General features: G+C 32.9%; 1 protein-coding gene across 6 annotated transcripts in view; it reads right to left on the reverse strand.

The window, feature by feature from the left end:
• LOC145268864 (sorting nexin-25-like) overlaps positions 1 to 17,199 on the reverse strand; it is a 631,480-nt gene that overhangs the window by 258,770 nt on the left and 355,511 nt on the right. For all 6 annotated transcript variants that reach the window (XM_080124584.1, XM_080124583.1, XM_080124587.1 and 3 more), the window contains exon 9: positions 14,145 to 14,264. In XM_080124584.1, the coding sequence (XP_079980710.1) occupies positions 14,145 to 14,264 (120 nt within the window). The remainder of the gene's footprint in view (positions 1 to 14,144; positions 14,265 to 17,199) is intronic.

Below are 17,199 nucleotides of genomic sequence, written 5' to 3' on the forward strand. Positions count from 1 at the left end.
CTTAAGTAATAACTTGTACATTTCAGTTGACCCCATTTTTGCTTTAAATTTGGTGTCTTTTCAACGTCATCTTGTCTGGGTCATTTTCAATCACCATTCAATTATTTTTTTCTTCTTCACTCATTTTTCTTAAATCAGCCCAACCTTAACAGTCATGTTTTAAATTTCTTCCATTTCTTTTTTCTGTGCATTTTTTCACTCATTTTTTCTTCTTCACTCATTTTTCTTAATTTAGCCTTGCCTCGACAGTAGAGTTTAAATTTTCTTCCATTTTTTTATGCACATCTTATCTTTCTTTTAATAATATTATTTGAACTCATTCCCTTTTCCTTGTACCCATTTGTGAAGTATTCCACGGATTTCTGCCCTTTGGATTACTTTGGACCATCTTCCAATTACACGATTTCTTTGGATTTTACTTGTCGAAATGGAAATTTAACCAACTTTTTTGGATTCTGGATTTTACCGTTATTGGATATTTTATCCTTCACCAGACTATCCATTCACATGAAATCACCTTTTTCTTCACCCTATTCCCTCTGCTTCACTATTTGTTACCCAGTAAGATCTATAACTTACTTGTAGTTTCATTAAATACTTTTGCAAGAAAAATACGATCCCGCATTTTGCTAAATCCTATCCTCTGAAGAGAAGGAAAGTATTTCTTTGAAACACTGTAAATTAAGGACTATCCACTTATTTTGTGCTTCCTTTTTAAAATTAAATATGTCTTAAACTCTTTTTCAAAGTGTTTTTTAACATGTTTTATTAAACTACTTGTTCTTTATATATATATATATATATATATATATATATATATATATATATATATATAAGCGAGATAAGACACAAATTAAAATCCGATGAAAATCCTGCTAGATATAACTAGAGGTAACACTTTCAGGGTGATCTTAGCCAAAAAGGTATATGTGTATGCATGCGTATGTATATGAACATGGACAATTTACGAAGTTACATATATTTGCCATAATTTAATGTGCTCTAGATGTCTGCATTCTCCCTGGACTATCTGTATATGCAGACAATGGGGATTACTCTCCCATTCTAGAATAGAATTATTAAACTCGATCAATTGTTGATGCATGTATATGTTTAATTGAGTTGCAGGCTCGTTGTAATTGTAATTGTATATGTATATACATGATATGCGCGCCTTTATCTCCATATGGAAATTTGTTGTATGTTTGTTGTATGTATACGCTGGTATGCATGTGCGAGAGTGACGTGCATGTATACACATGTTTATGAGGATGTTCGGCCATATACATCGGCGCAGCTGTACACTTGGGAACGCGCACACGTTGGCGTGATCAGATGTATTTGTAGTTTCCGATGTATGTGCATTTTTTCACATGTGTGCAGGCATGTATGTTTTGTGATATGTATATATGTGGTTGTGTATACATGTGCAGGAATATATGGATATATGTGTGTATAAGTGTATATGTGTGTATGCATGGTATAGATGGATATATATGCATATGTGAATTCTATATATATATATATATATATATATATATATGCATGGATGTGTGTATGTGTGAGCGTCTATTTGCTTGTATCTGCGCTTAGGTGTATGTTTGATAGATATACAGTTTATTATATAGTTATATTCAACCATATTTGGACAACCTCACATTCAGCCCCGCATATGCATCAAGTCCCTCCAATATAAGAATAGCTAATTAAGCACAGTATATAAAGCATCCACGCAAACATAGTTTCTAACCCAACAAACACCAAAGCCTATTTATACATAGATCGCCCCCAAACAGAAATATATACGTTTTAAATAAAACAACGGTAACAAGCGTAATGAACAAAATGTATCTCAGCAAATCAAGTTACTTTTAAATATACCCCCATAATTAAAAACACCCAATCTATAACCCACTTAAATAAGTAATCCTCCAAGCATTTCAAAACTTTAGACCATGACTCGTCTCCATCTAAGCTTCACCTACTCACCCACCTACACAGTAAAAACAGAGCATCCACCCCTTCTCATACACACTTCCATGAAAAAATCTCAAGAATGTACATCTCCCATTTGAACCTAAAATTAAGAGGTCAACACATTTACCGAATACTAACATACAATTCCCCCCCACCCACCCAAAGAAATTTCATTAAGCACATGCCTCCTCGCCCATATCAACCCTCTCTCCCTTCTCTCCTTACCCTCTCTAGCTCACCCCTATCCTTCTCGTTCCTTCATCTAAAAGGCTTCCCTCACCGCTTCTCAACCAGAAAGCTGACCAGCTTTCACCTAGTATCAATCCCATATTAGAAGCTATTTGTCCAACACATCGCTTCTAAAAATCATCTCTCGGAATATTTTGCTACCAAGACCATTGAGCTTCGAGTTCCATTGCACCATAGACATGCATATATAATTCCATCGCCCATGGGAATATATGCAATGGATTGGTATACCTATCCAATATCTGATATACTGTGCCAACTCTCCAAAAGAATCTGGATTACATATACCAAAATGCATTCAACACACCAACAAACACGGCCGCCCCGTATACCTTTCGGAATATAAATAAGGAGCAACCAGCATTTTGTTATATGGGATTACTGCCTTCTCCCCTAGACCAATATTCTGCCTACTTAGAAATTGTCCCAGAGGACATTATACTCCTTCCGATAATGGACTTCCCAGGTTGTATGAAATTCCCTCTTCCAATAATTATTTTCATATAACAATCATTCACCACCAAAAAACTATTTCAATATTTGTGCTGAAAAGCAAAATAAGTGCCTTTTCACAGCTGAACATTTTGCTAACCACATTTCATTTCCTCTGATGATATTAGCCATTATTGAAAATCCATGGATTAAGGAAATTAATATAACCCCTTTTATATATTCCTTTTGTCAAACAATTCTTAATTCGAATAGATGTGTCTATATTTTGATTTCAGAATTTAAATTTAACAACTAAATTTATATATATATATGCAGAATGTGAGAGATTATATAATTATTTCCACAGTTAAACAATTTTTGGCTGTCATGGCTCCTGTGAGCTGCGACGTTGTTCGACTGTGGAAATAATTATATATATTGTATATACCTCAAGCATAATAGGACTTTGGGGCACTGTTCAAAAACAGTAAGAAGTCAATCAAAAATGTCAAAGAGTAAACTCAAGTCCATCATTTTATCATGAATGCAACTTATGTTATCCGATGTATAGCTTCATACTTTGACATTAAATGAATCTTTCCAACAACAGATGGTGGACATCATCTATTTGTTGCCATCATACTTCCTACTTAGATGTTCCAGATAATTTCAGATGTCTTTATTGTTGGCCTCCAACCTTTCCTCGAAATATATTCTTCACTTTCACCACTATTTATTCATACTAGTTTAGTACTACGCTGTAATTAGTCCATGCAAGATGTGGTTTATTTTGCATCAACAAAAATTCTGTGCAATATTGATCTGTGTTTTCTTACAATGCTGTACATACTTGTCCATTTTGATTTTTCATGTATTAGGTTGACGAGAAAGTTCTTGCAGACTTTTTTATTTTAATTTCAAATGATGTATTTTCAAATAATTGTTATAATACATTTACGTTATGTATCATTTTAAAGAGCGTTTTGTGCTCTATCTAATCGTTTAAATTACAATCGTATTGAAAAAATGTCTCCTTTTCAGAACTTGAATACAAGATGGAGAAAAAAAAATTTGTACAATTTTCTTATTTCAATTCAAGCTAGGCCGAAAAGCTGCTGAAACAGCTCGCGATATCAATGAAGCATTTGGCTATGAACCACTATTGAACATACAGCACAATAGTGATTTAAGAAATCTTGTGGCAGCGACGAGTCTTGAAGATGATGAGCGATCAGATGTTGACAACAATCAATTAAAAGCCTCAGTCAAAGCCAATACCACGCACAACTGTTCGAGAACTTGCTTGTAAATTAGACCTAACATATATGATTTCCAGCCACTCGAGAGATATTTGAAAGATAAAAAAACTTGATAAATGGGTGCTTCACAAATTGAACAACAACCAAAAGGAACGCTGTCATGAAGTGTCATCTTCCCTTCCACAATAAGAACGATTCATTTCTCAATCAAGTTGTGACTTGTGATGAAAAGTAGTAAATCCAGTAAAATAATAAAACTCCGACGGTATATATATAAACAATATATATATGATTTATTACAGCAGCTAATAAATTATATATATAAACAATATATATATAATTTATTACAGCAGCTAATAAATTATATATATAAACAATATATATATAATTTATTACAGCAGCTAAGAAATTATATATATATAAACAATATATATATAATTTATTACAGCAGCTAATAAATTATATATATAAACAATATATATATAATTTATTACGGCAGCTAAGAAATTATATATATAAACAATGTATATATAATTTATTACGGCAGCTAATAAATTATATATATAAACAATATATATATAATTTATTACAGCAGCTAATAAATTATATATATAAAACAATATATATATAATTTATTACGGCAGCTAATAAATTATATATATAAACAATATATATATAATTTATTACGGCAGCTAAGAAATTATATATATAAACAATGTATATATAATTTATTACGGCAGCTAATAAATTATATATATAAACAATATATATATATAATTTATTACGGCATCTAATAAATTATATATATAAACAATGTATATATAATTTATTACGGCAGCTAATGAATTATATATAATCACAATATATATATATAATTTATTACGGCAGCTAATAAATTATATATATATATAAAAACAATATATATATAATTTATTACGGCAGCTAATAAATTATATATATAAACAATGTATATATGATATATTACGGCAGCTAATAAATTATATATATAAACAATATATATATATATATATAATTTATTACGGCAGCTAATAAATTATATATATAAACAATATATATATAATTTATTACGACAGCTAATAAATTATATATATAAACAATGTATATGTAATTTATGACGGCGGCTAATAAATTATATATATAAACAATGTATATGTAATTTATGACGGCAGTTAATAAATTATATATATAAACAATGTATATGTAATTTATGACGGCAGCTAATAAATTATATATATAAACAATGTATATGTAATTTATGACGGCAGCTAATAAATTATATATATATAAACAATGTAGATGTAATTTATGACGGCAGATAATAAATTTTATATATATAAACAATGTAGATGTAATTTATGACGGCAGCTAATAAATTTTATAACAATATATATATAATTTATTACGGCAGCTAATAAATTATATACATAAACAATATATATATATAATTTATTACGGCAGCTAATATATTAATTGAATAAATATACAACACACTCACGATTAGAGTTTAGCGGTTAACAAACACATAAACATTACGACCTCATATTGAAAAGAAAAGTTCGTTAACTCTGCTTTTTTATAAGGGAGATAACTTAACAAATTATATGCATATTAATGCCAATATAAAGGGAGACAACTTAACAAATTCATCTTTAAAAGTTTTTTTTTTCGTTTTTGATTTTTAATTTCAATCATTCAAACTGCCTTGTTGTAAGACGTTTCTCAATAACCAAGGGGATGCACCCCGTTTAGTGAGGCAGCCTGCCAATTGTCTTCCTGTCTCTTGCCATTGGAACTCTTCAATCTGTCCATTTTCCACAAGTTCCTTAATACCACTGATTTCGATCCGTAATCGTTTTTCTTTGACAGATTGTGTTGATTTGACCGCTTCATAGAGAGATTTACAATCAGTGACACAAATTATAGGTAGACTCTTGGGATTTGTTCTTCCTGTTGTCAATTCACCAAACAGGGTGGAGATGAAGACAGCCATATCAATAGCTTCAGACATTAAAATTGTTTCTGCAGCTAAGGTACTGTGGACAATCCGTCTGATTTTCTTTGAGTTCCACCAGATCGGTGAGACTTTCCCAGATGTCCCAGTGAGGAATATGACATAACCCCCCTGACTTCCACCATCAGGAAGATTTCCCAAAGCGGCATCACTAAATATTATCAAACGTAACTGATCATTGTCACCAAGATGTTGATACTTCAATAATAGCTTGGATGCCTTAGCTTTTCCAATAATTTTGTTGGCAATATCAGGTCCTTTATGGTGCTATGGTTAATATTAGTCGCTAGACTACAGACATCAAATAAGAAGTCCGGTCGGCTCTGATGCGCTAACCACAACAATTGGCCAATCTTGGATCTGAGTGAATTTATCTCAATTTCTGTTAGCAGTGATTCTTTTTCCATGGTCCTTGAACAATCTATTGGAATGGATGATATACTGTCGGTATATTTGTTTTGGTTTATTAATATTTCTGGACCGTAGCAATTAAGCTCAATTCCACAGTATTTGAAGGCCTTACTATCCTCTTTTCCAATTTTAAATGCGCTGCTGATGGTATTGTTGAATGTCTGGTCCCCTGACCAAATGAAGTCATCTACATGACACGCCAAAACTCCAGCTAGGTTACCAGATTTACTAATCAAGTAGAAAACTGTAGGGTCCATTTGGGACATTACACCGCCATTTTCAATCATAACTGATTTCACTTTATTATACCACTGCAGAGAAGCATCACTCAGTCCATAGACACACTTATTTAGCCGCCATTGATTTTGGGCTGTTAATGCCATAATAAGTCTTAAGGATTCATGAGTTGGTGAATCTTTTTGAATGTCATTCTTGGGTTCTTCAAAACCTCTAGCAACCAGCCTTGCTTTTTGTTTTTTAAACTACACACCCAGCGCGTAGATATGCATTTCTGTCCTGCATCATCTATTTCAGTAAAAACATTGTTTTGTTTCCAGCTGTCAAATTCTCTTTTCTTGGCCTCATCGAATTCTCTACCTGCCATCATCATTATAGTGTCTCCTTCTGTGGGTCCTATCAGTGGTTCTGCCACATTAAGATCCGTGACTTTACTTAAATCTACCGACATCTCTTCATTCTCCAAGTTTACTGGCCTTTGGATTTTCACATTAAACCAATGTTTGTTTCTGCCGGTGGCTTTTCCGCCTGTATTTGCCCATTACTTCCCTTTTGGTTGTATGTGATGATGTTACCAGGCTTTATCTTGGCTATAGGATCGGGTTGTGGATCATTTTTTGTCCCAACCTCAGCTGTTTCAGTATATTCCTCATCAGATGTTTCATAATTATAGTCCTGGCTATCAGAGGTTTTGGATGCCACTGAAATTTCATTAGAGTTTACATTCGCAAGTGGTGAGTTACACAAACGCAATCTGCATTTATGTACTCTCACAAGCATTCCACCATGTCTGACAAATACCACAGGACCATCCTGACCAATCACAACACCTGGACCCTTCCATTCTTGATTGTCTGGTCTTTTGTAATAAACTTTATCCCCCGGTGAGCAGAGATCAGGTGTGGGGTGCGTTTGTTTCCTTAAGGCCCCCCTAATTTTCTCAGATGATTCGGCTTTGATAAAAGCCTGTCTTGCAGCATGCAATCCATTTATGTTGTTTTTTACAACTTCACTTGTGGTGGTCCCTTCTAGTGCAGGTGGTTTATCAATAAGGATCGTGGGAATGTTTGGATTTCTTCCAAAAACTATCTGATAAGGGCTATATCCATGTACGTTTTGTAACGAATTCTTTGCCATAATGGCCCAATTTAGTGCTGTTTCCCAATCCAGAGTGTAGTCGGACCTCAACTTCAATAATATTTCAGTTAGTATCTGATTGTGTCGTTCCACTAGACCATTACTCCAGGGTGAATATGCAGCAGTGGTAGAGATGTCTATGTTAAATTTTCGGCCATATCTTTCATTTACGCATTGTTGAACTCACCTCCCAGATCACTGATCATTCGTTTAGGTGCTCCATGGATACTAATCCAGCATTGAATGAATTTTTTTACAATTTTAGATGACTGCTTAGTGTTAGTGATGCAACCCGCACTGAACTGGGAAAATTCATCTATGATATGCAAATACCATAGGTTAGGTTCGAGTTCATGAAGATCCATGGCTACATTATGGTTATAGTCATTAGCTAAGGAAAAACCAACAACTGGTCTTGGTGCAGGTTTTCTATACATATTTCACAATTGGCTACAATTTTTTCCAAAATTTTAGCCACCTCCACAACATCTGAGCCAGCAGACTTTAATAGCAGTTTTAATTTCTCAGCTGAGGCATGTCCAAACTGCCTGTGCAATTTTTCTAAACTTTTTATTTTTTCTTTATTGGTCATGTTATCAACAATTAGCACATCGGAATGGGAGTTTCTTGTATGATGACCACTACCAAGAATATCTACACAGTAATGTCCACTAGATGTGAATTGTAGGTCCACTGGTTTCCCAAACATGACAGCTTTGTCTGAATTAAGATCCAGAACAGCTCCAGCCTTCTTCAATGAAGCTTTACTCAAAAGCAGAGGAATATCAGCTTGAATTACCTCAGCACTTATATTACACCTAGCGGAACCTATTATCGCTGGTAGAGTTACCTGGGTAGAGGAGTTTATAATTTTTCCGTCGCCAAATCGGAAAGGTCTATTACTTCTCTTAATAATAATATCTTCTTGGTTGATATTCTTTTTATATTCATCCAACCATCTTTGGCCACAAACGGTCCAAGTACAAGCTGTGTCAATCACTGCCATGTTCAATGACTCAACTAAAAAAATTTTACTTGGAGAATATTCATCGTGTGAGAGAAGTGTGATGTTACACTCTTCCATTTCTGTTTCTTTATGCTCCAATTCGTCTGTGTTAAGTTCTTCCACTTCAATTCCCATAGCTGCCAGTTTTGCATTTCCGTTAAGTGAAAGGCTAACAGCCAATGCCTGTTTGTTCTTTGGTAAATCCGTCATCATTGTCCAAATCTTTATTCCATTTTTCCAGCATGGGTAGTCGTTCTCATCAAATCTAGGGGGATTTTTGTAGTTAACTGCCATTTCCTCTTTGTGGTCGTTTTTTAAAAATAAAAACTTCAATTATTCTTCCGTAGATCATTTTCGCTTGCAACTACGCTCTGCTACCATGAAAAACCAGTAAAATAATCCAACTCCGATCGTATATATATAAACAATATATATATAATTTATTACGGCAGCTAATACATTAATTGAATAAATATGCAACACATTCACGATTAGAGTTTAGCGGTTAACAAACACATAAACATTATGACGCCATATTGAAAAGAAAAGTTTGTTAACTCTGCCTTTTTATAAGGGAGATAACTTAACAAATTATATGCATATTAATGCCAATATAAAGGGAGACAACTTAACACTTTACAAGTGGCAATGTTCTGCTTAGTAGTTAGATGCTAAGTTCCACGACACTTCCCAAAGCCAGAGTTGCACCAAAAGAAGGTCATGCTAACAGTTTGGTGGTCTGCGATTGATTTCATCCATTACAGTGGCAAAGTGCTGTCAATCGAATGAAATGCAACTAAAACTTTTGACAAAAACACCCAGTATTAATCAACAGAAAAGGCCCAATTTTCCTCCATGATAATGCCCAACCACACATTGCAAAACTGAGCCTGCAGAAGTTGAACAAATTGGGCTACAAAACTCTGCCTTATCCACCATATTCTCCAGACCTCTCATCTACCAACTACTACTTTTCCAAGCATCTCTAGAACTTTCCACATGAGAAATGCTTCAAAGAATTATGCGATATTAAAAACGCCTTCAGCGACTTCATCGTCACCAGAACACAAGATTTTTACATTACTGGCATAAATACACTTTTTTTTTTCATTGGCAAAAGTTGATTCTGATGGTGCTTATTTTGATCAATAAAGTTTTGTTTGAGCCAAGATATGTTTATCTGAATTTAAAAAGTTAAAAGCCACAAGAACTTACTTGTCAACCCGATACATGAAATAATGCATAAAATGATACTTAATTGTTTTTTGCAGTTTCAACATGTTCTTTTTTGTTTTTATTGCATTTTTTTATTATTTCTTAAGGAGCATGGAGATTTTGAAACCTTGTTCCTATTTACTTGCCTATCCACGAGGGCAGATGTTATGCATGTGTTCATCAAAAATGTTTTAATCAAATGAATGTGTTCATCATAGATGTTGCGCATGTGTTCATCAAAAATGTTGCACATGTGTTCGTCAAAAATGTTGCGCATATGTTCGTCAAAAATGTTGCGCATATGTTCGTCAAAAATGTTGCACATGTGTTCGTCAAAAATGTTGCGCATATGTTCGTCAAAAATGTTGCACATGTGTTCGTCAAAGATGTTGCATATCTGTTCATCATAGATGTTGCGCATGTGTTCATCAAAAATGTTGCACATGTGTTCGTCAAAGATGTTGCATATCTGTTTGTCAAAGATGTTGCATATCTGTTCATCATAGATGTTGCGCATGTGTTCATAAAAAATGTTGCACATGTGTTCTTCAAAGATGTTGCATATCTGTTTGTCAAAGATGTTGCATGTGTTCGTCAAAAATGTTGCGCATGTGTTCGTCAAAAATGTTGCACATGTGTTCGTCAAAAATGTTGCACATGTGTTCGTCAAAAATGTTGCACATGTGTTCGTCAAAAATGTTGCACATGTGTTCGTCAAAAATGTTGCACATGTGTTCGTCAAAAATGTTGCACATGTGTTCGTCAAAAATGTTGCACATGTGTTCGTCAAAAATGTTGCACATGTGTTCGTCAAAAATGTTGCGCATGTGTTCATCAAAAATGTTGCACATGTGTTCGTCAAAAATGTTGCACATGTGTTCGTCAAAAATGTTGCACATGTGTTCGTCAAAAATGTTGCACATGTGTTCGTCAAAAATGTTGCGCATGTGTTCATCAAAAATGTTGCACATGTGTTCGTCAAAAATGTTGCACATGTGTTCGTCAAAAATGTTGCGCATGTGTTCGTCAAAAATGTTGCGCATGTGTTCGTCAAAAATGTTGCGCATGTGTTCGTCAAAAATGTTGCACATGTGTTCGTCAAAAATGTTGCACATGTGTTCGTCAAAAATGTTGCACATGTGTTCGTCAAAAATGTTGCACATGTGTTCGTCAAAAATGTTGCACATGTGTTCGTCAAAAATGTTGCACATGTGTTCGTCAAAAATGTTGCACATGTGTTCGTCAAAAATGTTGCACATGTGTTCATCAAAAATGTTGCACATGTGTTCGTCAAAAATGTTGCACATGTGTTCGTCAAAAATGTTGCGCATGTGTTCATCAAAAATGTTGCACATGTGTTCGTCAAAAATGTTGCACATGTGTTCGTCAAAAATGTTGCGCATGTGTTCATCAAAAATGTTGCACATGTGTTCGTCAAAAATGTTGCACATGTGTTCGTCAAAAATGTTGCACATGTGTTCGTCAAAAATGTTGCACATGTGTTCGTCAAAAATGTTGCACATGTGTTCGTCAAAAATGTTGCACATGTGTTCGTCAAAAATGTTGCACATGTGTTCGTCAAAAATGTTGCACATGTGTTCGTCAAAAATGTTGCGCATGTGTTCGTCAAAAATGTTGCACATGTGTTCGTCAAAAATGTTGCACATGTGTTCGTCAAAAATGTTGCACATGTGTTCGTCAAAAATGTTGCACATGTGTTCGTCAAAAATGTTGCACATGTGTTCGTCAAAAATGTTGCACATGTGTTCATCAAAAATGTTGCACATGTGTTCGTCAAAAATGTTGCACATGTGTTCGTCAAAAATGTTGCACATGTGTTCATCAAAAATGTTGCACATGTGTTCGTCAAAAATGTTGCACATGTGTTCGTCAAAAATGTTGCGCATGTGTTCATCAAAAATGTTGCACATGTGTTCGTCAAAAATGTTGCACATGTGATCGTCAAAAATGTTGCACATGTGTTCGTCAAAAATGTTGCGCATGTGTTCATCAAAAATGTTGCACATGTGTTCGTCAAAAATGTTGCACATGTGATCGTCAAAAATGTTGCACATGTGTTCGTCAAAAATGTTGCGCATGTGTTCGTCAAAAATGTTGCACATGTGTTCATCAAAAATGTTGCACATGTGTTCATCAAAAATGTTGCACATGTGTTCGTCAAAAATGTTGCACATGTGTTCGTAAAAAATGTTGCACATGTGTTCGTCAAAAATGTTGCACATGTGATCGTCAAAAATGTTGCACATGTGTTCGTCAAAAATGTTGCGCATGTGTTCATCAAAAATGTTGCACATGTGTTCGTCAAAAATGTTGCACATGTGATCGTCAAAAATGTTGCACATGTGTTCGTCAAAAATGTTGCGCATGTGTTCGTCAAAAATGTTGCACATGTGTTCATCAAAAATGTTGCACATGTGTTCATCAAAAATGTTGCACATGTGTTCGTCAAAAATGTTGCACATGTGTTCGTAAAAAATGTTGCACATGTGTTCGTAAAAAATGTTGCACATGTGTTCGTCAAAAATGTTGCACATGTGTTCGTCAAAGATGTTGCACATGTGTTTGTCAAAAATGTTGCGCATATGTTCATCAAAGATGTTACACATGTGTTCGTCAAGAAATTTGTTAGATGGCAGCTCTTCAAAGCAGCTCTTATCTCTTGACTCACATCTCTTCCAAAAAGTCATGCCACAATAACCAATAACTAAGTTTCAAAGAAATAGTAAATGATAAACAAGTAACCGAGAGATATTTTTAAAAAGTAAAATTATTTTTTATTTGCACCCTGCATATGATTGTTCACAACTAAACACTATTTTTTAATATGAAATATGCACACTCTAATAATGAAAAAAATGGACTAAATGTTCAATATCAAATATATTATTAAATATATGTTAAATTGTACATTTTTCTTAGTTTTTTTGAAGTGCTAAAAAAATATTTATTCTCAATTTATTATTTTAAACAATGCATATTATACAACTTTTCATTAAACAAAGAAAATATACAAAGAATCATCTAAGAATTTTGATATATGAAAATTAAAACAAATGGATTGTTGCTATTCCTTTATTCATGTGATTCTTGCGATGTTTGCTCATATTTTGTCGAGAAGTAAATCTTGAATATGGAAGGGAGTACTTCTTGTTTTATTAGCATATTAAACATGACACAAATAGATCATTAAAACAGGATATTGTTCTATAAAAAGGTGCCAGTTTCAGGATTTTTTTTTATGAATTTCATTAAATTTTTCATTCACTAATGTTTTTAACTTGGATTTTCTTTGAGAAAGACAACTTAAAACCATATTGAACAATTCTTTTTATTTCTTATAATACAGATACACAATATCTTGTACACTTAATTTGAAAAACATTTTTTCTATATAAAAAATAGTTTTTCACTGAAAATAGTGACCTTATTTAAAATAGCCTTAAATAAACTATTAATGGCAAATGAAAAAGAATTGTACATTTATAAAAAGAACAGGTTAAATTTTGTTTACATGCAAATGTTATCAAAATAAAATATGGTAGTGCCTCCTATATTTTTTATTCTGTCTGAATGAATCAAAGGAGATTGCAAATTGCATTATTATGATGATTGAAGGTTTCATCTCTCTGTTACAGATATTGACAATGTGAGCCTCTAAGAAAGCAAACCCTGTCATGGACATGTGCCAGAAGCAGAGATGCATCACTGAATTCCTGCATGCAGAAAAAATTGAACCGATCAACATTTACCGGCACCTGTTGAAAGTTTATGAAGCCAATGCAATTGATGTCAGCATATTTAAGAAATTTGTTAGTGGCAGAGCGTACTTCAGACTTTTACCACTGATACATAAAGAGGCTGGCAAAACTGCATTGAGAATGATGGTGACCATGTAGGAAAATGAATTTGGAGCCCAAAAGGTCGCTTGTTTTAATGGTACCACTCCCGTCTTCATAGATCTTCAATGTTTTAGGTTTTAGTTAAAGTTACTTATGGAACGACCCTCGTAAAAAAATAAACAATATGTCAAATTGAAAATGAAGAGAATTTCACTGTAAGATTGTTTTTCACGTTAAAAAAGACTAATTAGTGATACTTGAAAGATAAATTTAAAAGGTCCACATTAATGGATGAGTAACAATGATTGAAAATTATAAAAAGAATTTACCTTTTGTCCTGGATGTGAAGATTTAGAATCTACTTTTGATTGTTCTTCACAATAATATTTATAATCAGGTCCTCCAAGCGCATTAAGTCGTTTCTCACAAGTAGACTTGGCAACAGTTAGCTAAATGAATAGATAATATGTAATAGGTTCAAAAAATTCTAAAATCATTCTTGCTGCAAGTTAAAAGTTTTCAAATTAACTTAGCCATTTATATCAATTTCTATACTTACCTACATTGTGGTACAATACAGACAGAACTGTTCTTTTTTTGTGCAAAATGGACAGCAACAACTAAAACAAATATGTTTCAGAGAAGATGCATAGTTGAGGAAGTACACTGACACTTCTGTCATGTTTGTTTGGATTGAAGCAACACCCAACCTTGTTTTGAAAGGTTGGATGAAGGAGTATGACACATTCATTGGTCAGGATCATACAAAATTGACAGGAAGTAGAATACACAGGTGGAGGTGGATGCTATAATCCATTTCAGGTAGTTGGATTCTCCTTTAAAGTTAAATCCTTCATTCCTTTTTTTTTCTGGTTGAATACTTTCTTTCCTTCATATGTCTGTATGAATAATTCTGTTGTGCCATTAAAGATTAATCTTGTTAGTGACTAGTCAAGCCTCTTCTACCATGTTCTTAGAAAGAAAATTATAAGTTTTTTCTTACTCTTTATTAAAAATACTGAATTGCCAGTATCACTACATTTCCTGGAAACAAAGGTTTTATGCCCCTAAAAGATCTTGTACTTCTTTTTCTGATAGTTTCATTTTCAGGATGGCTTCTTTTCTGTCTCTCATTCTATGCTGTAACCAAAATCATTTTATGGCATTATTTGATCTTCATTTAAATTTTCAAACTATTTCTAACCCGCTTCATCTTGTTTTATTCCATTTCCTGTCATTTCATTCTTTCAATAATAATTTAGTGTCAGAGGAAATCATAGATTTTCATTTTGATTAGCAATACACATGAAAAAATTAAAATCGCTTAAAATATTTTAATAATGTTATACATAGAAAGAGCTTGATAAACTAAGAAAGAATCTTTTTAAATTTTTTAAATCCAATTAAAATTAAGGAAGTTATGACTATTTTTTTGCCTCACATGTTTGGATATTTTTCCCTCTTTAAGACCATATGCGTTTTGTCACATTTTTTACACTACTTTTTCTGTAAAAATGCTTTATCTTTGTTAAAACAAGATTAAGCAATGACATTTACCATATAAGTGTATTTTGTATGAGGAATCAGAATATAGCACTGAAAGTCTGTAGAAATTAATGGTTTCCAAATAATCTGCAATAAATGCTGCAATTCCTTAAAAATGTCATGTATCCTCAAAGCTGAACTGTAATACATTTTATGTACAACAAAACTGAAATCTAAAACTAGGACTATTTAAAAATGAATATATTGCAATATTTCTTTTAATACCTTCCATTAACCCCTGCCTCATCTGACCACCTCTCCAAAATATGTGATTTTACCTTTGTAGGCAATTATGTGTAAACACCTTGAAAAACTTTAAGTAAAAATACACAAATATTGTAGAATTTAATGTAAAATGATCCCCTCATTTTGAGCCATTCCAACATTTTAGGACAGTTAATCATTTTTTTCTATCAGAGATAAATCCTGTGCAGTTTTTGTTTGTTTTTGTTTTTTTCTAAAGATGATTATGAGGATTTGTGTATTATGGGAGAGTAAAGACATTGCTATTCTGACTTTGGGTTAATGCTAGAGATAAGGGAAATTATGTCCGAACATCCTGAAGACTTGATAGAAATGAAAAAAAAAAAACAATTTTAGAATTTAGAGTTGGGGTTGGTTTCACATAAATTTAATGTAAAATAATTAACTATTTCAAGATCATTCTAGCGTTTTAGGACAGTTAACTAATTTATTTTTATGGGAGACTAATCATGTGCACTTTTCTTTAAGGAAGGATCTGTTAGTTTTGTTTGTTTTTGTTTTTAGATGCTTATATCTAGCTTAACAAGGAATTTTGTTTGGTGGTGAGCTTGCCACTCAGAATTAGCGCCATTGTTAGGGCTAATGAAGGTTTTAGGAAGAGGTTTACCACTCGCACTTAGGGTTAGAGGTAGGATTAAGTTTTTTAAGAAGGCATTTGACACTCATATTTACAGTTAGTGGTTCATAATTATTGGCTTTTGAAAATGTTATGCCTTAGATTTTGAACATCAAATTATGATGTAAATTTAAATGAGGGTGTGAAACTTTACAAGAAGTAAGACAAATAAACAAAAATGAATTTTATTCAAAATAAACAATGTGACTAACAGAAAATGTGACGTTTGGAAAAGTACCAAGTATTTTTTGCCTACATCAAAAAATTTTTTTTTTTGCTAAAGTTGACAAATCTTTCACTAATTTTGAATGAATTTGATTTTTATTTTCAATTACATTCTATGTCTTTTTTCTACTGAGTGACATATTTTGTTTATAAACTTTCTAGTTTAAGACGTTTTTTTATTTCTTAACTTCACTAGAAACTAAGCACCACCTACAAATATTTAAATATTGATTTTGCATTTTTTTTTTCTTTAATAATCTAGTAGATTAGTGTTCATTCAATAATAATCTACTGAAAACATTGTAAAAAAGATGAAAATAGAAAAAAATAGAGGGGGCATAATTCCTGTGAAATACTTTTCTCGAGAAAAGTAATACTATATGGACAAACTTCACACCTCTGAGAAGGATATATATGAAAAAAAAATTTTTTTTAAATTTGTCATGGAAACATTTTTTTCGTCACCATATAAAAAAACAAAAAACAAAAAAAGAAGACATTATTTCCTGCACCGGACTCTTTTGACCCGCGTGGTGGATATCCTAGGAAAAAAAATGTGAGAGACACAGATAGCAGTTCGTCGTAAATGACTTGAAAACCAAAAAAAATGACTAAAAGTTTTTTTTTCCTCTCTTCTTGGGGAAAACGACGGCAGAACGCACACACATGTGAACAGGAGACAAGTAATTCAAGGGACTAAAAACAAACAAAAACAAAAACTTGCTTTCATGTAT

The sequence above is a fragment of the Euprymna scolopes genome, chromosome 4 (assembly GCF_053919585.1).
Source record: "Euprymna scolopes isolate OS-2025 chromosome 4, ASM5391958v1, whole genome shotgun sequence".
NCBI classification, from domain to species: domain Eukaryota; kingdom Metazoa; phylum Mollusca; class Cephalopoda; order Sepiida; family Sepiolidae; genus Euprymna; species Euprymna scolopes.